Here is a 25,406-nt window from a genome sequence, read left to right as displayed (position 1 = left end):
CTTTCTCCTTTCTCTTGCGTGCAGGTATCTGAAAAGCGAGTTGGGAGCACAGAGGTGAGCACTCGTCCAGATAAAGGAATCCTTTCTTTATTGTTTTTTTCAGGTCCTTCGTTTTTTTGGCATGGTTATAAATAAGGAGTGAATGAGAGAGAGAGAGAGAGAGAGAGAGAGAGAGAGAGAAGCACACTCTCCTGAATGCACTTTAGTGAGGATGAATAGTGAGAAGAGGCTTCACACAGGACCGTGTTGGACCACTTCAGTGTAATGTTTCAATACATTCGCTCTCTCTATGGCTTTGTCTCACACACACACACACACCCACACACACACACACACACTGGAGGTCCCTCATGTGTAGAACATTGTTAGGTCAAAACACACAGAGGAACAAGGCATATAAGAATAAAACAAGGCGTATAAGAATAAAACAAGGCGTATGAGAAGTTCTGCTTGGAGGTTCTGAACGTCTGACACCCTAAAAGGTCCAATTACAGAAAATTCTTCTCCTGAAGGTCCAGATTAGCAGCTAGCAGGACTGAACGGTGACTTTAATACTTTAATAAGCCCCTGAGAGGTGCAACAGAACAACCTTTGCCATATCGTCCAGAGATTTTTAGTCAAGAGTGCAATATTGGCGGTGTTGTCTGGGTGGGCGGGGCATACCCACTTTCCTCTGTCAATCATACTGACAGTAGCCAATCGTGTGCGTCTGTGAGCTCATGTATGCAGAAGAGGGTGGATAACGCTTTTTTATTCAAGTGCCCGGTAATGCAACATGAGCAGCAGTTCAAAAAGATGCAGTTGCCTGGTTTCACGTGAGGAAGCACGTGTTAAAGTATGTTCACAGATACGCAGCAGTTTTACCGCTGCAAGTCGCCAATTTTACCGTAGTCGCTGTACTACGAAGTCGCAAGAAGGCGTTCCTAATACTGGTTGCCATAGTGACATTTATCAGTGGGTGGCGCAAGTAACTAACATTCCACTTTTAACAACAAATCAAGTTTTCTTGCAGCTAAAATGAAACATTCTGGAGGGAGAGTGATTGTATATGAAATTCACTGGCGTATATATGCATGATATCCTACGAGATGAAGGAGAAAGCGCAAGTCAGCACGGCAGATCACGGATCACATGCACTCTACTGTCTTCACTCCCATTGGCAGTCACCGTGGCGAGTCGCTCCAAATTCAAATTCGAATAAACATTTCTCAACTTTTTTGCGTCATTGGACACGCCCACTTCTACAAGTAGTCATTCTTTCAAGACATTCAAACATTCTGTTTTCATCATCAATTAAGAATAATTAAGAATTAAGAATATTTCTTTCAGTAAATATTGACTGAAGCTCGTGTAGTTGGCTAACATTCATTTAGGTTTTGATTTGACTGAGGTAATCTGTTGATTTCAGCAAATACCCACAACTCACTTAGAACATCAACAAAACTAATACTTCCCCAAAGCATAGAAATGTTTTCCACACAATTATATGTAGCTGCTGTATATTTGTTTTCAACAATTTCAGACAATGCTAGTTTTTTTTTGTTAATGGATGAATTGTATTTCTTATTCACTTAATAACAAAAATAAATATAATAACATGATATACGTGCCCTGTGATGGACTGGCACCCTGTCCAGGGTGTACCCCGCCTTGTGCCCGATGCTCCCTGGTATAGGCTCCAGGTTCCCCTTCACCCTGTAGGATAAGCGGTATAGAAGATGGATGGATGGATGGATGGATGGATGGAACATGGTCTATATGAGAGTCAAATGAGTCAAGTGAAAACCTTCCAACTGAGACATAAATTAGAACTGAATTGAATTTTTTCCAGTTAAAAAGTTTTCATTTGACTCATCCTTCTAATAACATGAGTTTATATTACCAACACGATAAAAACAGTCAGTGAAATATTGCTAAAGTAACATAGCTAAATCAAGACGGATTTCCCTAATCAAAAATATGATTCTGTATCACCAGCACGACGTAAACACGTAATCGTTTCCTATTTACCTGATTAAATTATCTTGAATTTATGTAAACACACACATGGTATCAAATTTGTGAGGATGGAAAATCTTCCCATTATTCCAGCGGTAAAATTAAAGTGTTCTCTCAAGAATGAATTCTAGCTTCATTAATCAAATCAGTTTCTTGTTATTATTAATTAATCTTTTAATAAAAGATTCTTGTCTGCTGTCGAATCATCTCATGTCTCTTCTATCATGTGTGATCTTTTCTGTTGTCACATTTTTGTTATTTTTTTTGTGTTGTCGTGTAAACGCCTGTTGCTCTCTATATTTGTGAAAAGGAAGTAACGTTTTCATCGGGGTAAAACCTCTGCAAACTCGCCGTGAGGTCAGAAAAACAGACGCAAATAAAACACGTTTAAAACATCTGGAAGACCTTCCCATTTAAGCAGCAACGCTACACTCTTGTACAGCTCATTTTCCTGAAAACCCAGCACTCACTTCATAACTTCCTCTCGTCCTGTGGTCGTATAATTGGCTGGCCAAATATTTGCCCTGGCTAATTTGTAGTGTTATTCTCACACTAAGTAATCCATTAGCTCTCGACAGAGTGCATTGTGTCCAAGCACAAAGGGACCATTTGCATCTCCTTTGTCATTTAAATGTCACATTTCCTCCTCGCTGTGAGACTTAACTTCTTAATGAACACCTGATGGAAACAAAAAGAAAACAAATAGAAAGAAAAAAGGAAAGTAGTTTGGGACAAAGCGAATGATGCTGACAGGAGACCGATATATTTATATCATTTATCAGTCCTAGCCATTTATATTCATTCATTAACCTGGTGTCTAAACGGAAGTGGGACAAATGTAGAAGGAATATTTTACAGTGAAATTGATTGACTGAATTTTCCCCAGTTGTGAGTGAGCCTGCGTTGTGAGATGCGTTTCTGCTCACCACGGTTGTACAGAGTGGTTCTTCAAGCCTTCCTAACCACAGCACAGGTTCTTCAGAGGGTTTTAGGAGTTAGTAGGACATTGTGTTCTGGTTCTGAGATGCTTTTCTGCTCAGCACAGTTGTAAAGAGTGGTTAATCGAGACAACACGAGTTCTTTAATGGGTGTCGGGTGTCAATAGTTTTGTCAAATGATTTGTTCTCAGTCTCTTGAAAGTTGGCAGTAATTTTGGACTTCACACTACGTTTCATCTTAGTCTCGTAGCCGACCAGTCACAGCCGGTCGATGCAAAGCGACCTCGGCTCAGAGGTCAGAGGTCACACACTCTCTCTGGAGTGTCCCTCATTATCTGTTATCCTGGATCAGCAGGGGCAATCGAAAGTGAGTGTTTGTGTCTTCGTCTTCCTTGAGACCCCCGCCCTTCCCTCGCCTGCCCTGCTGAGTGAGACGCCCCCAAGGGCTGCTGTAAAGCCGAGGCCCTTCATTCAGGAAGCTGTCAATCGGTGGCTGAACAGCGGGGATCGGGATAAGACCGGCCTGCACCGTTTGTGTGTTTGTGTCCGAACAGTGAAAGCAGCGATCGAGCTAAAAGGCGCTAATCCTGTGCCCCTTTTCCACACTTCGTTAACCTCGTCTCATTTCCATAGAGCACTAATTACAGGCTTGGACGAGTCACGCTAATTACAGGCTCGAAACACTGGATTAGGAGAGCGTTCAATCCTGGATAAAGGGTTTGTGTAACACGTTCTGCCAAGCTCGTCTTAATCAGGCTTTATTACTGCACATAGAATGCTTTCGTAAAATGATTTACGTTCATTTTAATAGCAATGCACCCGTTCTAATACGTTATCATTTCTATAGTAACAGCCCATTTAGAGGGACGTGTACAGTGGATTAAATTGTTGATCTGGTGAAGTTTTGTGTGTTCGGCGCTGTGTAACAGTCAGAGGTGAAGATATAAGTTTTCCACGTCTTCAGGATGGAGGAGGATACACTACTTTTTGCGGTTTCTCATAACACGACCAGCTGCGTTTTTTTGTCTCATTAACATTGAGAGAGAGAAAAAAGAGAGGGCTGGTGAGGGAACGACTGTTTGTAGCTGCTGTAACGTAAGCGAGAACAGGAACTAACTTGTCATTCCACAACATTAAATGTAATTATAATTGGATAAAAATTATGTCTTTATTTTTTAATGAAATAATAAAACTGCAATTGTTGACAAAATTACTGGAATAAGACGAATACATCATTTGAGGATATGATGTTATTCATAGCAATCCTTCATCCTTTTTATCCTTAAAAATATTCTTCAACCTACTAATGCACTTCAACCTACTTTTATAGTGTAATTGTTTTTTTTTCTAAATTACTTTTTATTCTTTATTTTTCATTTTATTTGTAAAGCACCTAGACTTTTTCTGCCACCTTGCGGTCAAAACTCAAACCTCGCCCTGTTTCAGAATATTATGGGAAATCACGTGTAAGTGCTGCCACCTAGCGGTTAATCTCCTTCATTCAACTGAAGACTAGAGGCAATACATAAAAAGATGAAAGGTTATGAAAATTACTCTCAAAAAATAGCTTTAAAGTTTCCTTCGACCTTAAAAAAAGGTCTAAGTGTCTAATATACATAGACATTTATATCTGGATTGTTAATTTTTGATCAGTTAAATATTTTACTCTTGAATACTAAATTGTGTTTAAACCATTTTTTTTCATGTTTTAAAGCATGGCAGTAGTTCCAAGGTTAACTTTAGGACACACACACACACACACACACACACACACACACACACACACACACGTTTACTCGTCACTGAAGTTAATAACATTTTTCATTTTCTTTTTCATCCTAATCACATGTCCGATGTTTGTGTAATGAAATGAAAATGTTGCCTTTTCCCCTCGTGCAGAAATCACAGCTGGTGTTGTTCATGTCACGGTGGAAAATAAGTTTTTAGATGAATTCTGCGTTTTAACAAGACTCACGGCTCATTACTGCAGGATCGAGATCAGCTAAGCGTGAAATGATGGAGGAAAGAAAACGTGGAGAAAACGGACGAGTGCTTTTACAGTCTTTAACGTTACATGTTGAAAATAATCTGTGTTTATTTCAGGGAAAATCAGCAGAGTGGATTTGATTTACGACCTTTGCATACAAATACAGGACACACACACACACAGATCAAACGTAGCATTAAAACCACTTAATGCTCTCCTTGTGCCTCCAAAACAGCTCTGAGTCATCGAGGCATGGACTCCACAAGACCTCTGAAGGTGTGCTGTGGTATCTGGCACCAAGACATTAGCAGCAGATAATTTAAGTCCTGTAAGTTGTGAGGTGGGACCTCCGTGGATCGGACTTGTTTATCCCACAGACGCTCGATCGGATTGAGATCTGGGGAATTCAGAGGCCGAGTCAACACCTTGAACTCTTTGTCATGTTCCTCAAACCGTTCCGAACAGTTTCTGCAGTGTGTCAGGGAGCATTATCCTGCTGAAAGAGGCCACTGCTATTAGGGAATTCCGTTACCATGAAGGGGTGTACTCGGTCTGCAGCACTGTTTAGGTAGGTGGTACGTCTCAAAGTAACATCCACATTAACTCCAGGATCCAGGGTTTCGCAGCAGAACCTTACCCAGAACATCACACTACATCTTCACATAGTGCATCTCTTCCCCAAGTAAGCGACGCACGTGCCTGTCCACATGATGTAAAAGAAAACATGACTCATCAGATCAGACCACCTTCTTCCATTGCTCCATGGTCCAGTTCTGATGCTCATGTTCCCATTGTAGGAGGTTTCAGTGGTGTACAGGGGGTCAGCATGGGCACTCTGACCGGTCTACAGTTACGCAGCTCCATACGCAGCAAGCTGTGATGCTCTGTGTATTCAGACTCCTTTTTCAGCAGCTTGTGTTACAGTAGATCTTCTGTGGGATCAGACTGGACAAGCTAGCATTCGCTCCCCATGCACATCAATGAGTCTTGGGCACCCATGACCCTGTCGGCGGGTCACCGGTTCTCCTTCCTTGGACCACTTTTGCTAGGTACTAATCGCTGCATACTGGGAACACCCCACAAGTCCTACTGTTTTGGAGATGCTCTGACCCAGTCGTCTAGACGTCACAATTTGGTCCTTGCCAAAGTCGCTCAGATCCTTACACTTTGCCATTCCTGCTTCCACATCGAGAACTTAGAGAACTGACTGTTCACCTGCTGCCTAATAAATATATCCCACCCCTTTACAGGTGCCAATGTAACGAGATAATCAATGTTATTCACTTCACCTGTCAGCGGCTTTAATGTTATGGCTGATCGGTGTATCGCAATTTTATCATTAATGTTATTAGTAATTATAATTAACGTTATAATATTATTACTATTAGTAGAAGTATTAGTATTAGTAGTAGAAGTGAAAATAGTAGTAGTAGTAGTAGTAGTAGCATTAGTAGCAGTAGTAGTAACAGTAGTAGTAGTAGTAGTAGTAGTAGTTGTATTATTATTATTATTATTATGATTAGTAGTAGTAGTAGTAATATTATTAGTAGTAGTGGTAGTAGTAGTATTATTATTAGTAGTAGCAGTTGTAGTAGTAGTAGTAACAGTAGTAATATTAGTAGTAGTAGTAGTAGTAGTGGTAGTAGTAGTAGTAGCAGTAGTAATAGTAGCAGTAGTAGTAGTATTAGTAGTAGTAGCAGTAGTAGTAGTAGTATCAGTAGTAATATTAGTAGTAGTAGTAGTAGTAGCAGTAGCAGTAGTAGTAGTAACAGTAGTAATATTAGTAGTAGTAGTAGTAGTAATAGTAGTAATATTAGTAGTAGTAGTGGTAGTAGTAGTAGTAGTAGTAGTAGTAGTAGTAGTAGTAGTTGTGGTATTAGTAGTAGTAGTGGTAGTAGTAGTAGTAGCAGTAGTAATAGTAGCAGTAGTAGTAGTATTAGTAGTAGTAGTTGTGGTATTAGTAGTAGTAGTAGTAGTAGTAGCAGTAGTCGTAGTAGTAGTAACAGTAGTAATATTAGTAGTAGTAGTAGTAGTAGTAGCAGTAATAGTGGTAATATTAGTAGTAGTAGTGGTAGTAGTAGAAGTAGTAGTAGTAGTAGTAGTAGTGGTAGTAGTAGTAGTAGTAGTAGTATTACTAGTAGTAGTAGTATTAGTATTAGTAGAGGAGTAGTAGTAGTAGTATAGGAAAGTGTTACTCTGATGCTCATGACTCTTCTCTTGTTTTTTGGTGTGTATAATTTTCACATGTTTTGCATTTTTCGAAACTCATAAGTCATGTAGTGTAAACACTGAAGGTCAGCGCGGAACTGCAGCAGGTCAAACACATATCATAGCCTCAAGACGAACACACTGGAGAGGAAAGAAAGAACAGTGCAGGTGATGAAAACAGCAAAAAAAAATGTACAGGACCAGCGAGAGAATTATAGGACAGTGGGAATGTGTGTGTGTGATGGATGGAGAGAGAAGAAAGGTATATGAGACCACCATCACACTCTATACTCGGACCACTGGAGTATTACGTCTTTCATATTATATTCAAAATCTGAAATAACTCTTAATTAAAGTGTCGTGGATTTAATGGTTCGTAGATGAATAGGTGTGAAAGTGTGTGTGTGTGATTGTGCCCTGCGATGGATCAGAACCCTGTCCACGGTGTACCACGCCTTGTGCCCGATGCTCCCTGGGATAGGCTCCAGGTTCCCCATGACCCGTTAGGATAAGCGGTATGGAAAATGGATGGCTGAAGAATCTATCAAGAATTTTATTTAGGAATCGGAATGATGAAAAACGTTATTCACGTATTATTAAGGATTAGCACAAAAAGACAGTTGCTGCTGTCAGTTAAACTAACACCTTTTTTTTACATAGGTAACGAGTAAATATCACCGCTGTGTGTGTGTAAATGAGCGAATCGTCCATAAATCACGATAAATCATGGATCAAACACCAAGTGTTCACTTATTGTTATGTTATTTGTATGCGAATGATTCATTCAGATTCTTAGCCATCTGTCGTGGCTAACAAACTGATGTAGGTTTTAGAAATAACCGCCATGGGAATCATATTGATGAATCATGAATCGCATCCCAATTGTTCACCCTCAGAATCCCACAGAATTGTTCACGATGAATCATGAATCATTCACCATCCATTGTGCTGTCTGTATTACAAAGGATTCATTCAGACTATGAGAATGATAAATATGTACATCTTTTATGTTAAAAAAATAGAATTTCATACAAAGAAATACATTCAGGGCTTCATTTAAAAGAGTATGTCGTTAAATAAAACATCATTTACACCGTTCTCTCTTCTTACGAATCAGTTTTTGACTTCTTTTTTTTTTTTTTTAATAAAAACTTATCAGATCTTCCAGTCAGGATCAGCAGAAGCGCCGGGCGATTTCCGCTTCCTTCTTAAAGGTCCGTTGGATTTGAGATCCTCTCCGGAGCCGAGGTCCACGCCGTCCTTCCAGAAATCCTCGGCAGGGGACGGAATCTGCTTGCCGAAAACTTTCTGCTGCAGCTCTGCGATGTCGTTACGGATGTCGGCCATGAGCAGTAAGAGGAAGTCGAAGGATCCTGGAGGTCCCTGAATAACACACCCGATACGACACGAGGTTACTGCAGTGCATCATGGGATTTAATCAGAGCAGTGAATATTCTCCATTTTGGAAAATCATGGAAGCGATATTAGCTGATATTAGCTAACATTAACCTAACTGTTCAGCTGTTAGTTTAGTTTTTTTTTTTTTTTTTTACAGAAATACACACATGCATCATATTTCTGCCAACAATAAACTTATGCGTTGTTCGTTCTTGCCAAAATCTAGCTAACTAAGTGACTTCTTATTTTGGTTTGTTAGCTGAGTGATGTCTGGGTCACATTCCAAGAGTGTCACGGATGGTGTCTTCTAGCTACTTAGTTCATGATTTACTTATATCCCAAACACTGTGCACGAATTTACCCACTCTGATGTCTCTAATGTCTAATCTGAGCTAGTTTGCTAGCAGTTAACAAGCCAGCTAGCACAGTTAGTTAATAGCGATATTAATTAAGTGATTAGTGGTTCGTGACGTTAAAGTAATAAAATGAAAAATGTCTAAAATATTAAAAAATGTACTATAAAGAACAATAAAACATTTTTTTTTTTTACAAAATGCATCTTCTAATTACTTAGGTTCTGATGAACTAATATCCCAAACAAAAGCTAATTTGTGTGAAAATTTGCATTTAAAAGTTATTATTTAATGCACTATTAACTTGCTCAGACTGTAAACATAAAGATTGTGTAATGCTGAATCGTTTCCAAAACTCCAAGATATCGCAAAATCCCATCTGTTCTCAATTCTTTATAATGAAATTATAATAAAACATGTTTCATGCAACAAAGGCTATATTTTATAAAGTCAACGTAAAAACCAGTGTAGTTGTATAAATTCTCCCTAAGCCATATTTCTTTGCACTCTATAAAAAAATGCTGTATAGTAGTCAGGGAAATGTCCACTGACCTTTGACCTCTTGAACGAACACTGTTAGAAATCATTTCCGCTTCTTACTTCTGCGCTGGTAACACATGACTCCATTCTGGGGGGGTATTGACTAATGTTCTAAAACAGCAGTTCTATAACTACCTGTTCAGTGGTGCGGGTTTATATTAATACTTTATCGTTTCTATAGTAACGAGAACAGAGTAAATCCTATGCTACGTACAGTGAAAGGATGTTCTCGACAGTCCATGGCCGTGCTTACTTCACGTGCTTTCGATGACATCATCGTGTCGAAATAACGTAACGGTAGCCGGTACTCAACGTCTACTTTTGTTGAGAAATTCACTTCAAAAACTACCGTGATGTTTGGCAGCGTAGCTAACGACTGCTTGAGGAGTTCATCTAGAACTTTCCCTGGTGCTCAGTACAGCAGTAGCTCACAATCTAATGGCTCGCTGATGGAGGGTTTGAGCCTGACGACTCCCAGCAGAGCCTTTTACCCTCATCCTGACGGGGTCACGCTGAGTCCTAACCTGCTCGGTTCCCACAATTCCCACAATCCTTTTCAATCCACGTACAATCCTACAGTCAACACAAGGAAAATACGAAAACACGAGGGCTTGAATTTCGGAAACAGGAAGTAGGGATCTGACATGGTGTGTGTGTTCCAGAGGTCAAAGGTCAATGGTACTAGAGACGGATATATATCTATAACAAGGTGAGAAGAAGTGGCATAACGGGAGGTTCTTACCGGAGGTCCGGAAGGTCCAGGAGCCCCTTTCTCCCCCTGGAGGATCCCAAAAAAATATTTACGTTAGTAGGATTACAGTGAAGAAGTCGTACAGCATGGCTTGTTGTTACACCGACACGCGGGAAATAAAAACAAGCTTTAAGCCGGACACCTTAAATTCCCTCTGTATTTGCTTCCTCTGTCTCATGTTATATTTGTTTTTATCTCAATCACCAAACGCCGAAGACGAAGCCAATGAGTGTGTGTAAATGTGAGTAAACGTGAGTAAATGTAATCCCAGAGCTGGTTACTCGCTCCATTTGGAGACGGGCTCTAGCTCGTTTGGGTAGAGGTATGACGACGTGAATGGTAGGAACGGTCGACCTTGGTGAAGGGATTAGCGAAGGTTTTGAGGTCACGCAGGGGCAGTCAGCATGGCCAGATGTTTTCTATTCAGCTCTGGGGAGCTGAAAAAGATAAAAGCAACCTTCTGCCTACAAACATCGTCTGAATAGTGAGTGTGTGTGCGCCCACACTAACACACACACACACACACACACACATTGCAAAGTTGACCTTGAAGTGCACAAACAGTTGTGTAAAGTTTTAGTCTTAAGTTTATATTTGTAACACTCAGTTTGTCGATTTTATTTTAAATAAACAAAAAAATGGTACTGAGAGTTTGCCCCGCCCCATCCAATTAATTGGAAAAATAATCGGGCAACTAATCATTAGTTGCAGCATATATATATATATATATATATATATATATATATATATATGTATGTATGTATGTGTATGTATGTGTATATATATATATATATATAAAGTATTCACAACGCTTCACTTTTTCCACATTTTGTTATGTTACAGCCTTATTCCAAAACGGACTAAATTCATTATTTTCCTCAAAAGTCTACAAACAATACCCCATAATGACGACGTGAAAGAATTTTGTTTGAAAGCTTTGCAAATTTATTAAAAATAAAAAACAAAAAAGCACATGTACATAAGTATTCACAGCCTTTGCCAAGACACTCACAATTGAGCTCAGGTGCATCCTGTTTCCACTGATTATGCTTGAGATGTTTCTACAACTTGATTGGAGTCCACCTGTGGTAAATTCATTTGATTGGACATGATTTGGAAAGGCACACACCTGTCTATATAAGGTCCCACAGTTAACAATGCATGTCAGACCACAAACCAAGCCTTGAAGTCCAAGGAACTGTCTGTAGATCTCAGAGACAGGACTGTGTCGAGGCACAGATCTGGGGAAGGGTACAGAAACATTTCTGCAGCATTGAAGGTCCCAATGAACACAATGGCCTCCATCATCCGTAAATGGAAGAAGTTTGGAGCCAGCAGGACTCTTCCTAGAGCTGGCCGCCCAGCCAAACTGAACGATCGGGGGAGAAGGGCCTTACACAGGGAGGTGACCAAAAACCCGATGGTCCCACTGACAGAGCTCCAGCGTGTCTCTGTGCAGAAAGGAGAAACTTCCATCTCTGCAGCATTCCACCAATCAGGCCTGTATGGCAGAGTGGCAAGACGGAAGCCACTCGTCAGTAAAAGGCACATGACAGCCCACCTGGAGTTTGCCAAAAGGCACCTAAAGGACTCTCAGACCATGAGAAACAAAATTCTCTTGTCTCATGGCCTGAATGGCAAGCATCATGTCTGGAGGAAACCAGGCACCAGCCATCACTTGGCCAATACCATCCCTACAGTGAAGCATGGTGGTGGCAGCATCATGCTGTGGGGATGTTTTTCAGCAGCTGGAACTGGGAGACTAGTCAGGATCGAGGGAAAGATGAATGCAGCAATGTACAGAGACATCCTTGATGAAAACCTGCTCCAGAGAGCTCTGAACCTCAGACTGGGGCAAAGGTTCATCTTCCAACAGGACAACGACCCTAAGCACACAGCCAAGATAACAAAGGAGTGGCTACAGGACAACTCTGTGAATGTCCTTGAGTGGCCCAGCCAGAGCCCAGACTTGAACCCGATTGATCATCTCTGGAGAGATCTGAAAATGGCTGTGCACTGACGCTCCCCATCCAACCTGATGGAGCTTGAGAGATCCTGCAAAGAAGAATGGGAGAAACTGCCCAAAAATAGGTGTGCCAAGCTTGCAGCATCATACTCAAAAAGACTTGAGGCTGTAATTGGTCCCGAAGGTGCTTCAACAAAGTATTGAGCAAAGGCTGTGAATACTTATGTACATGTGCTTTTTTTGTTTTTTATTTTTAATAAATTTGCAAAGATTTCAAACAAACTTCTTTGACGTTGTCATTATGGGGTATTATTCGTAGAATTTTGAGGAAAATAATGAATTTAATCCATCTTGGAATAAGGCTATAACATAACAAAATGTAGAAAAAGTGAAGCACTGTGAGTACTTTCCGGATGGACTGTATATATATATACACACACACACACACACACACACACACACACACACACACAACACACACAGACACATGAGTAAATTCAGGTTCCTTTTAGTAACAAACCCACTGAAGAAAACTACTGGATCACTTATTATAGTGAATAAAGCTGCAACAGCGATCTGTGGGGCCCAAGCACCCTTCTCAAAATTACGGATCATGAGAAACAGTTAAATGAATTTAAATGCATGCGTATTTCTCCATTTTGTCCTTGCAGTCATGAAAAAAACAATGTAAAAACAGGCTTTTTAAATCATCATGTGTGTGGAAAAATACTTGTCTTCTGAGATTTTGTGATATTGTGCATGTTGTGTTTGCAGGCTTCGTTGATTTTCTTGACACTTCTGAGTATTTTACAGCAGATTGTGAGTTGAGGTAATAAAATCTGCACTGCATTAGCATTGTTTAGTGTGTGAGCAGTGACTCATTCGAATAAAACTCGACAAATATTTGGCTTGCAAATGAAACAACGTTCTGTTTCAGCTGCTGGAATCTCACAGTTTAATCACACACACACACACAGACATGCACACACACAGTATTTTTCTCTCATTGTGTGTAAGATTTTTTTCATTATTGATAGGACTCTAGGGGAGCACGCACACATGCACACACAGACACACAGACACACACACACACACACACACACACATGCACAGTACCTTCATGCCATCTCTGCCTGGAGCACCGGGAGGACCCTGCATACACACATATACACACACACACACACACACACACACACACAACATTAAAACACACTTCTAAGAAACATCCAGTATACAATGACAGGAATAACATTACTACTGCTATTAATAATAAATAATAAATGCCTGTTTTTAATGCAGCACTGCCTGAGGGCCCGAAGATCACGGCACACAATATTGATTTTCACACAGAGATTTCTCTGAATCTTTTGATGATATTATGTACAGTAGATGATGAGATATTCATAGTTTTTGAGATTTTATGCTGAGAAACATTATTCTGGAACTGTTCCACAAATTATAGACGTGGTTCTTCGCAGATCGTTGAACCTCTGCCCATCTTTACCTCTGAAAGGCTCCACCTCTCTAAGATCCTCTTTTTTATACCCAATCATCTTACTGACCTGTTCCCAATTAACCTCCAGTTGTTTCTTTTTACTAATACTTACTTTTCCAGCTTTTTGTTGCCCCCGTCCCAACTTTTTTGAGACGTGTCGCGGCCATTCAATTCAAAATGACCTTATTTTTTTCCCTTAAAACGGTACGCTTCCTCAGCTTAAACATTTGATATGTTTACTACGTTCTATTGTGAATAACGTACGGGTTTATGAGATTTGCAAATCATTGCGTTCTGTTTTTATTTACAATTTACACAGCATCCCAACTTTTTTGAACTTGGGGTTGTAATAATAATAATAATAATAATAATAATAATAATAATAATAAGCAGAATCCATAGGAAAACAATACAATAGGTGCCTTGTACCGTTAGTGCTCGGCCCCTCATTATGTAGCTAGCTAGCTGTTCTGTTTGCTAATGCTTTGTACTAGTGCTCTTGTGTTGCTACTTCCTGTGTGATTGTTTTCTGAAAGTTTGTCATGCTGTACGTTACTGCAATCATGATTTATCAGCTCTGTGCTGCTCAGCTATGATGGTTTTTATTATGCCATTTCACATTCACGACGAAATCCAGAACATTATGAGCTCGTATAGGATCAAAGGACCGAGGAGGGAAAGTGGTGGGTTGTGCTCCAGTTTTTCATCTGCAGCTGCAGTGGTTTTCCCCGCGGAGGCTCAGTGAAGGTCAGAGATCTAAACTCGACCTGATGGTGAGCTGGACACCTACAGCTCTCACAAACCCGGCTTCGGTTTCAGAACTCACAAAGACTCTTCAGTACTGCTGAGATAATAACTCCACTTGTGTCTTTAGTGTTTACTGTGATGTCTCCAAATAAAAAGAGATATAAAACATTTCACACCACAGAGTTGTAGAATTCTTGATTCGGATTGGTTGATCACAGTCTTGTATGGCAGACCCTCACATAAACTAACACTAATAATAAACAGGTTAATAAAAGACTGACGTTTAACAAAGATAAACATATTTGTTGATACGGATGTAAGGGAACATCTTGGTTTTAGGTAAGGAGACATTTATAAACATTTATGGAAGGAGTCTCCAGTGTCAGAGCGTCATCTGGTATTTGCGCTAAGGCACTGCTCCTAGTATGAAGTTGAAGTATAATGTTTTAAAGCTTATGACTCGCAGTTTGACTCCTACTTTAAAGATTTTGATTCAAAGCTTATGACTCGCATTTTGACTCCGACTTTAAAGATTTTGATTCAAAGCTTATGACTCACATTTTGACTCCTACGTTAAAGATTTTGATTCAAAACTTATGACTCACATTTTGACTCCTACGTTAAAGATTTTGATTCAAAGCTTATGACTCACATTTTGACTCCTACTTTAAAGATTTTGATTCAAAGCTTATGAATCGCATTTTGACTCCTACGTTAAAGATTTTGATTCAAAGCTTATTACTCGCATTTTGACTCCTACTTTAAAGATTTTGATTCAAAGCTTATTAGTCGCATTTTGACTCCTACTTTAAAGATTTTGATTCAAAGCTTATGAATCGCATTTTGACTCCTACGTTAAAGATTTTGATTCAAAGCTTATGACTCGCATTTTGACTCCGACTTTAAAGATTTTGATTAAAACCTTATGACTCACATTTTGACTCCTACGTTAAAGATTTTGATTCAAAGTTTATGACTTGCATTTTGACTCCGACTTTAAAGATTTTGATTCAAAGCTTATGACTCGCATTTTGACTCCGACTTTAAAGATTTTGATTCAAAGCTTATGACTCGCATTTTGACTCCGATTTTAAAGATTTTGATTCAAAGCTTATGACTCGCATTTTGACTCCTACCTCCTACTTCAAATCTTATGACTCGCAACTCGACTCAGACTTTAAAGCTTTAGATTCAATGCTCGCAGTTTGAATAGTACTTCAATGGTTATGACTCACAACTCAACTTTGACTCCAAAAAGTATGACTCACACTTTTACATTAAAGCTTTTGAAGTTTAAGTCAAAAATGCGTGTCATACACTCTGAAGTGTTGGAGTTATGAATCAAGAGCTTTGAAGAATGAGTCAAGTCGTGGGCCACAAAATTCGAGGTTACGAAGTTATAATTCCACTTGAACTTTAATTAATACGTTTGATTCAAGGGTTATGACTCTTAAACTAACTCAAACTTCAAAACATATGACCTACATGGCTTATAAAGTAAATTTTAGCTTTATTTAATCATTTAATGTCATTTTTTTTTACATGAAATATTTGTATATCATAACTATTTTATAATTAAATGTATTTTATTATTATTCGAATGTCATAATGATACTTTTGGACTACATTTTTCTTGAATCCAGTGAATGAATTAACTAATGATTATATTACTTCTTCTTATTCGTCAGTGTTTCCCTGTTCAGTGCCGTTTGAAAGTATTTTCTATATCACATCTCTGAAAAGTATTTTAAAATTAAAACAACACATGACCAGATTGTATGACCAGGTCATGTGACGGTACATCGTGCAATCAGTTTTTGTGTACGTTGTGGTGCATAGAGTCTCACCACTGGTCCGCGTCGGCCCTGTTTGATGTGCGTGAGGTCCGGAGAAGGACCCATCGGCCCCATCGGGCCCCGAGGTCCAGGCAGACCTGGCGCACCAGCTCTCCCCGGGGGTCCAGGAGAACCTTTAGGACCAGGAACTCCTAAGAGAGAGAGAGAGAGAGTGTGTCAGAGAGTGAGCTATGGCATAACGAATATGACAAGTGAAACAAGTCCTCGAAATAATGCACTGTAAGATTATACAACTGGCATAACCGTAGCATTTACGCAAACCGAGCTGGAAAATCTGTAACGACATGAGCTAATAACATCGTTCAACATAATCTCGATGTCAAAACACGACAGACGTTTAACGGCGGCATAAATGGTAATAAAATCATTTCCAGAAGTTTGCGAGGTCAAGAACTACAGCCGTAATCGTTATGCCCTGAATTGTAATTCTTGGTTTCTATGAAATTATACACTGTTTTCGAGGTCCGACGTCTGCACACAGGACGCAGTCAGATTCCGTGGATTTCCCTTCTTATAAGAGGAAACAGGAGAAAACCTTGCTAAGGAGAAAGGCTCGAATCATCAGGTAACTAGAGAAGTGCAGTGTGCTACAGCGCTGATTTACAGTGCATTAACATGAAACTTGCGAATTTGAGCTTTCGACAGGGGAAGGAGAACACACAATTTACTTGATGTACAAGCGGTTGAGCTCAAGAGAACTTTTATTTGGCAAACGGCTGACACGGATGCTCAAAAACTCCTTGTTCTTTTTGTAAATGTAGCCAACAATGTGTTTAGCTAGCAATGTGAACTAGCAACGTTTCCCTCATTTGTGTTGGTAATACCAGCTTCCGTGTGTTCCACCGTTTTGTATGTTCAACAAAGTTAATCTCATTAATTATCAATATCTCACGTTAGGATAAACGTAACCATACGTACGATGTAGAATAATAAAATGTAAAGACGTGTAGAGTGTATCAGCAGGCTAAAGCTCACCAGGAGGTCCAGGTTGTCCTGGAGGTCCAGGCAGGAAGGAATGTGCCGTCAACATCTTCTCACTGGTAATCTGCTTGTTGACCTCAGTGTTGCTCACCAGCATGGCCATCTGCATAGATAACAGAGGGCTCATTCATTTTAGATCCAAGTCTGGAGTCTCTAACGCGTTACGGTAGAAACATTTGCCAGAATATACCATTATTTTGTCCTTTAGCTTGTCAGGTCTTGAAAATGTGTGTATGTGCTATTTCATTTGAATTCATTTGCTGCCCCTTGTGGTGACTCATCACTACCGTTAGCCTAGCCTCAGCCTCACACGTTCTACCTGCTGTTCACGAAGTGTCTGGTATGCAGTGTAGCTACAAGTACCGACGCTAGTAGTGTAACTACAATTTAGTAGCTGTTTTCAAAGCGTAGCTTTTCCGAAAAACCTAGCCAGCTATTTCAGTACTAGCCGAAATTACCGTCATTGCTGCAAACGAAAGTAACCTATCAAGTGAGTGCCTATGAAAGAACTAGAAGTTTTATATCTTTTCAAATGTCCTCTGCAGAGGCACCAAAACAAAGCTGTCGAAACAACCCCGAAGAGAGACATCAAAAGTAAGGTAAAATCGACAAGGAAATCTAAAATGCTGCGGCCGTCTCACATGGCACAGTCGTGACAGGATGGCATGACTAATACAGTACAGCGAGCGTCACGGAGGGAAAGAAAGCGAGTCTGTGCTAACCTTTAGCATGTAATCAGATCCATAAGCTGTAACATGTGCGAGCACCGAGCCCCGAGTAAATGCACGTCCATGTCTACACGTCAGTACGCTCGTTTTACGAGCGGTGTGTTCCACTGAGCTGCACTTCAAAGCCTCACTCTCAGTGTGTGAGGGAAGTATCCGTTACCTGCTGAACCCCCGAGCCTCAGACAGCGCGACACACACGCACACACGTGACCTCGAGAGCACGTCGGCTAGCGAATACACGGCACGCGTAGCCTCGGGCTTCACACATAAATCTGCGAGCGTCTGGATTCGTGAGCAATTTAAAAGCCATTTGGAATTTGCTTTGGTTTTTTTTTTCAAACAGATTCGCAGAAATGAAGTCTGGTGAACGTATTTCAGTTCCTGTATTTTCCATGATCCGCGTGTCAAACATGTAACATGTTCTCTGAGCAAAAATGCTCACGACTAATGAAAAACACAAGATAATCGCACAGTAATCGCACAGTGTGTCGACTTTACAGCAAATGCAGACAATCAACTTGGACATGTTTGTTGTGTAAAGCGTGCTGCTTTAGTTTTGCACCGATGCTATGAGGCTAATATACTGTTATGCTAACACATCAGAAAGGGGTGTGGCCTCCAGTTTCACCTCAAGCTACCTGCCTGATGATTTTCTTGGTGAAAACATGTTTTTAAAAAAAAAAAAAAAAAAAAAAAAACAACTCACAATCTTTGTCTTTCTGTCCCTCAGGCTGTTTTTACACTTCGACTGTTTGCTGAAGGCCACACCCCAGTTTCATCTTCTGTAATTTTATCTTCATTTAGTTCAGCAGTGTTTACATGGTAATGATTTTTAATCTGTCTGTCTGTCTGTCTCTCTATCTGTCTGTTTCTCTATCCATCTGTCTGTCTCCTCTCTGTCTCATTGTCTCTGTCTCTCTGCTTCTCTCTGTGTTTGTCTCTCTGCTTCTCTTTCTGTCTCTCTGCTTCTCTATTTCTCTGTCTGTCTCTCTATTTCTCTGCCTCTCTCTCTATCTGTCTGTTTCTCTCTACCTGTCTGTTTCTCTGTCCATCTGTCCGTCTTCTCTCTGTCTCATTGACTACTTGTACATGGACAGCAGTAATCTAATTATTGACCTTACTCTGATTAAGATAATATTGTGATTAAGGTGTTTATAAGAGTCGCTTTTAGAATACTCCTGTCATGTTACCGTTTTACATGTTTTAGAACATAATCAGATTAACAGCCCACGTCATTACGTTACCGCGCTACGCCGTCCGACATCCAGAATTTCACCTATCAACATACAGTTCGTCTTCGTTATGGTACCATATACAGTTTTGGGTGTTTTTATTTTTTATTTTTTTACGAACGCTTTAAGTGCAGTTAATTATTTGTCATGCTATACGTGCTAATAGACAACTGCTTGAAGCCGTGGGCCGCGTCCCAAACCGAGTGATTACCGTCTATATAGTAGCCGAGATACATGTATTTTTCCCCACTACAGGCCTATAGTAGGAAAGTATGCGATTTGGGACGCGGCCGAACTCTCTTGTACGCCGTAAGACGTAAAACTGCCGTGTGTTCGTGTCCTGTCGCAAAATGCGATGAAAACTCTCACACAACGTTCATGAAGTGATTAAGGTGTTTACATGTCTGTAATACACGTCCATAATGTGACTAAAACAGGAGTACTCCACCTGTCTTAATTTGATTAGAGCTCAATTCGAGTATGACCTTAATTAGATTAAGGTAAGTTGCTGTTTACATGGTAGTTTCTTATCAAAGTATGGTCTTAATCAGATTAAAAATGGATTATTGATGTCCATGTAAACGCAGCTAGTGTCTCTGTCTGTCTCTCAGTCTCTCTATTTCTTTGTCTGTCTCTCTGCTTCCCTGTTTGTCTCTCTGCTTCTCTGTCTATATCTCTGCTTCTCTATTTCTCTGTCTGTCTCTCTATTTCTCAGTTTGTCTGTCTGTCTCTCTGCTTCTCTGTCTGTCTGTCTGCTTCTCTGTCTATCTCTGTCTCTCTATCTGTCTCTCCATTTCTTGGTTCATACACAACTCTCTCATCTATTTCTTTCTGTCTCTCAGTCTCTCTATTTCTCTGTCTGTCTCCCTGCTTCTCTGTCTCTCAGTCTCTCAATTTCTCTTTCTGTCTCTCTGCGTCTCTGTCTGTCGCTCTGCTTCTCTGTCTGTCTCTCAGTCTCTCTGTTTCTTGGTTCATACACATTTCTCTCATCTATTACTGTCTGTCTCTCAGACTATCCATTTCCCTTTCTTTCTGTCTCTCCGTTTCTCTAATTGTCTCATTGTCCTTCTGACTCTCCGTCTCAGTGTTTTGGTTCATATGTCTCTCTCTATCCGTCTCTCTGCCTTTCAACATCTCTGCTTCTTGGTCCTTCAGGTTCTCTGTTTCAGTCTCTCTCTTTTTTTAGTCTTTCAGTCTTTTTGATTTTCTGTCTTAGTTTTGCTGTTTTTGTGTCTCTCCTCATCTTGCACTTTCTGACGGTCGTGCTCTTGGTCACCATCTCTCTCCTTTGATTTCTCTCTGTCTCCCCCACAGCATGTATCTCTCTCTCTCTCTCTCAGCAGAATCACATTAATAATCCATCCATCATTGCTGCTGCCGTCTGAGAGCTGCTGAATGACGATGGATTTGGCTGCTGCTGCTGCTGCTGACTGAGGAAAGGGCACGTAGAGGGCACGTAAAGGTCACGTGGAGGGCAGGGTGCACATCTACAGGTCACTTCAATCACGTTTTATTAACCTATAAACTCACCGTTCCTCCCTGAGGTCCTGTACAGGGTCTATAACGTACCTGTTCACGAAACCCTATAACACCTTTACCGTGCTTTAAACAGCCACGTATTAATAACGTAAAACAAACCGCGGAGTTTCACTTAAACGTATAGAATTTAACACACAACAAAACTTGATCTCAACGTTTAAACCGTTTGTGCTGGGATTTCCCTCTTTTCTAAATACACAATGCACAGTACATTTACAAAAAAAAAATTCTCACCATGTGAGAAGACTGAGAACCGTACGGACAAGCGTGATGTATTAAATACCTTCTGTTTGAGCTGAAAAACGTTAATTTTGATCTGATGGAAGTCTTCACACGTGGCTGAGCAGGTTCCTGCCTTCATCACGTTATCAGACTTCTCGAAGAGAGGATCTGCCAAAAAAATAAGAAAAACAGACAAAATACATTGGAAAAAATAAATAAAATAATAGAGATTGTAAGAAAAATACGGGAAAAACAACAAACTATTAAACATGCTCATAAACACAAACAGTGAAATTCTGCGGCAAAGTTCCTGGTATTCAGAGTCAGGTTACACATACGCTAAAATCCATTTTCTGGACTTGTTGGTCAGATTATTCAAACATCGCAGAGATTTTTCTTGCATCGGAGACGAGGTTTTTCAATCCAGCTCTTCACCTTTAAACACACACACGCTCCTCTAAATCCGAGAAAAAATCAGGGATAGAAAATGTGAACTAAAACACGGAAACCGTTTGTTTCTTTGCTCCCTTGCTATCAAATATAAAATTACGTAACATAAAAGCAAAAAACAATTGAAAAAATCATTAGTATATGACTAGAATTATTCGGAGAATTAAACAACATGGCTTCCACACTCATTCAGCAGCGCATAGAATAGCACTTGATTCAGCATGCCCACATTGTTGTGCATTTGAACGTATTTTTATATCTCGCGTCCACTGTCGATTTTACGCGCTGCTTAACGAAGCCACAAGATTTTAATCGAGGTTGTTAAATTGTAACGTGTGTGCGGGATGTACTAAGTTTATTACAAATTTAATGATTTCCAATTACTAAAATAATCACAACTCTGTGTTTTCCTTCATTCGATACGTTTTTTCGTCAGGTCACGAGTAACGCTAACTACAGATTCCTACTTCGGCGCTCGGGACCGTAACTCCAAATCAACATGGCCGCTCAGTGAATCAACAGTAAACACTTCTTACCTTTAAAATGAATTTACATCACTCATCAGTTACGTTGCTAGCTTGTTGGTAACAAAAGACACACATGGAGGCCTTCATGAGGTTTCCCCCGCCCCACTTAACGCACATAGGTCAAAATTGACATCATTTCCAGAACGTTAGACACACAAAGCGGAGAGTTTTTCCGGTATACCAACAACGTTATTCTCCAGCAGTTATGGAAGTACTCTTACGGAGTTCTTCACCCTGTATGTCGATACAAATTTTAAAAACATAACATAAAGTAGCGACAATTAACATTAAAAGTATTAAAAGCTAAGGAAAACAAATAGGTTTTCAGAAGAAATTTAAAGACTGATAAAGTTGGTGCTACTCTAAGTCGCACTGGCAAGCTATTCCACAATCCAGGGCCCACCACCGAAAAAGCTCTAGGCTATCTCCTAAGCCTTGAACAAGGGACCGTCAGTACATTAAGGTTAGCAGATCTTAAACATCTGGGACGGTTGTAGGGGCACAATAGATCAAACGAGTAGTTAGGTGTAAGCTTATGTAAGGGTTTGTACACAAATAGAAGAATTTTGAAGTCGATCCTAAATTGGATTGGAAGCCAATGGAGAGCTTGCAAAGTGGGTGTGGCTTGATCATATTTGCGACCATTCTTAAGAAATTTGTGGGACTTCGCAGAACAGAGAACTGCAGTAATCCAAACGGGAGGTTATAAAGGTTATGAATGGCTCTCTCAAGGGACTTTTCAGACAGAATTTTTTTTTTATTTTAGATAATAAGCGAAACTGGAAAAAAAGCTAGAGGCGACAACAGAGGACATGTGTTTGTCATAAACAATTAGAATGAAAAACATATCAGTTTCCCAGAGCGCTATTATTAAACTCAAATTTGTCAGATGAACCAAAAACTATAACCTCCGTCTTGGAGTGGTTTAAAGTGAAAAAGTTACTGACTGACCAGCGTTTAAGAAAGTGAATTAAACTCCTCAGTGACTCATTGTCAGTAAAGGAAAAAAAAACAAATTATAATTAGGAGCAAGTACATCCTCCATCCTCCCATCCATTCACAGGAAACATGACCAAGCTGATAACCCCCCAACCCCAACCCACACACACACACATACACACACATCCGTTCACTCCCTGATAAACTTTGGAATGGTCCGGAATGTCATGTTGCACACATCTGGAATTCAAAAGCTAGCTGATGATGGCACTTGCACATCATCATCATCATCATCATCATCGTGTGTGTCCCTAACTGACCCAGAAAAGAGGAAGCGGCCAGATGGAGTAACACGAGAACCTGGTTAATGTTCATGCTAATGCAGCACTGCTCTGAGTCATTAGCCCGAGTAATGGATCAGTGAGCATCTCGAAAGGAAACAGGAAGCTCAAGACCACATGAGCTTTTCATTCATTTCAGTCATGATAAAAATTTTACAGAACCTTTTAGGCTCCATCCATCCTTCATATCCATTTAGATCGAATTTTATATAGAATTAAATTAAACCGGGTGCACTGTTATAGGAAAATGATTTGTTATATTTACTAACACTATTCTTTTTTTAATCCGTTTATAGTTATGTTAAAGTAAATGGCTACAAATGGTCATCCTTTACCAGCCCTTACTTTCTTCTTCCTCTCTCTTGTAGAAACATGGCTAATTGTGTTACCGGAAATTAAAAAAAAAAAAAACGCAAAGCGTAAACGCTTCTGTCCTGAAGAGTTCAGAAAACTTTACCTCAGACTGTTACAAAGCACTGACACTGGAGACTCCTTCCATACACGTTAAATGAACACAATCGACGTTCTTTTAATCTGTTTATTATTAGCGGAGCGTCCGCTGTACACGTCCCAGTGAACGAGCTGTTGCTATAGAAATGATAGAGTGTTACTGTTGAACGAGCGCGTTAATGTAAACCTGTGATTCGCAGCTGCGCTATTGTCAGAGCTGCTGTTCTAGAAAAGTAATCAATTCATTCTGACCAATCAGGATTGAGAATTCAACAGCACTATGTATAAATATAGTTCAAATGCACTGAGAGGAATGTAAATGAGTAAGATTCATCTTTGTTTACTATTATCCCCTAAAACAATGCCCCTAAAATAACACGAACGCATATTAATGTAGTAAAATCACTGAAATATTTTTTCTTTCTCTCTGTGTCTCACTGCTTCTCTGTCTGTCTCTCAGTCTCTGTATTTCTCTGTCTGTCTCTCTTCTTCTATGTCTCTCAGTCTCTCTGCTTCTCTGTCTGTCTCTGTCCGTCTCTCTGCTTCTCTGTCTGTCTCTCAGTCTCTGTATTTCTCTGTCTGTCTCTCTTCTTCTATGTCTCTCAGTCTCTCTGCTTCTCTGTCTGTCTCTGTCCGTCTCTCTGCTTCTCTGTCTGTCTCTCAGTCTCTTCGTTAAAAGGAAATGAAAGGTGTATGAACAGGACGTTCGGTTAGACTTCATCTTGTATGAAAGCCCTGAACCGCAAGTTTTAATAAATACGCTGAAGTGCTAAGTGGTTATTTTCAACATAATATCTCATTATTTTGAAGTCATCTCGTTGGTTCATCTTCGTCATCGTATATTTTTTGTACTATTTCGACTTAATATTTAACATAAGACGTACAGCTCGAATAAATTCCACTGAAGCAGCATCTGGATTATGTACTGTACTCACAGACGCAGAACGGTGTATGGAATAAAGACGACAATAATAAGAAGCTCGAATGAGAACTTAACACGCCTTAATAGCATGACCTTGAGTTTTAAATAATGAATAATTCATCTAAACTGATGTAAAGACAAAAAATGTCATTCGCTTTTGATAGCTGATGAAATGTAAACGATTTTCGGGAGTGGACATGCGGTGTCCTTAAAGACGCATTAAGGGGTCATTATGGAGATTCCTAAAGGATTGCATAAAAAAAGAATGATGTGCAAAACCATTTCCTTTAAAAAAAGAAAAGAAGGAAAAAAGTGATTTATCATCTTCAGTCCCGTATCAGAGCGTGAAAGAGTTTCACTGCTCCCACAGAGACGCAGACCAGAGAGAAGAACAGATGATAAACTCCAGAGAGCGTTTCAGCAACTCACCGCTTCATTAAAAAGCCCAAACCTTGCTGTGTCTCGTGTATGTGTGTGTGTGTGTGTGTGCGTGTGCGTGTGTGGGAATCAGACCGTACGGTAGAGGAAAGGGGGGTTTATTTAAACAGGCAGTGAAAGGAGAGGGTTAATGATTACCAGGTGACTCGACTCAGCACTTGATGCTCTATTAATGTGATGGTGTACACAGCGATGGCCGTGTTTGTGCACCAGTGGAAATGTAGCAGAAAACCAAGAGAGAGAGAAAAACGGAGCCAGAGCATGAGAAAAGAGAGAAAGAGAGGGGAAAAGAATAGATGGATGGAGAGAGTGGTGAGGTTTCCCTACTCCACCTCTTTTCTGAGAAGGAGGGGGGGGGGGGTGGATAGTGTGAAAAGAAATGATTTATTAAATTATTATA

At 40.0% G+C, this 25,406-nt stretch overlaps 1 protein-coding gene across 1 annotated transcript in view; it reads right to left on the bottom strand.

Moving 5' to 3' along the window:
- Positions 1–8,117: 8,117 nt before the first annotated feature.
- ccbe1 (collagen and calcium binding EGF domains 1) overlaps positions 8,118–25,406 on the bottom strand; it is a 72,785-nt gene continuing 55,496 nt past the window's right edge. Inside the window, exons 6-11 of the mRNA XM_017493110.3 lie at positions 21,001–21,107; positions 17,213–17,321; positions 16,229–16,368; positions 13,256–13,291; positions 10,165–10,200; positions 8,118–8,514 (exon numbers count right to left, since the gene is read on the bottom strand). Of these exons, the coding sequence (XP_017348599.1) occupies positions 8,287–8,514; positions 10,165–10,200; positions 13,256–13,291; positions 16,229–16,368; positions 17,213–17,321; positions 21,001–21,107 (656 nt within the window). The 3' untranslated portion in view covers positions 8,118–8,286. The remainder of the gene's footprint in view (positions 8,515–10,164; positions 10,201–13,255; positions 13,292–16,228; positions 16,369–17,212; positions 17,322–21,000; positions 21,108–25,406) is intronic.

This window comes from Ictalurus punctatus, chromosome 18, assembly GCF_001660625.3.
Source record: "Ictalurus punctatus breed USDA103 chromosome 18, Coco_2.0, whole genome shotgun sequence".
Taxonomy (NCBI): Eukaryota; Metazoa; Chordata; class Actinopteri; order Siluriformes; family Ictaluridae; genus Ictalurus; species Ictalurus punctatus.
Note: the sequence above shows the minus strand (reverse complement) of the source record. Positions and strands in the feature narration are given on the sequence as shown.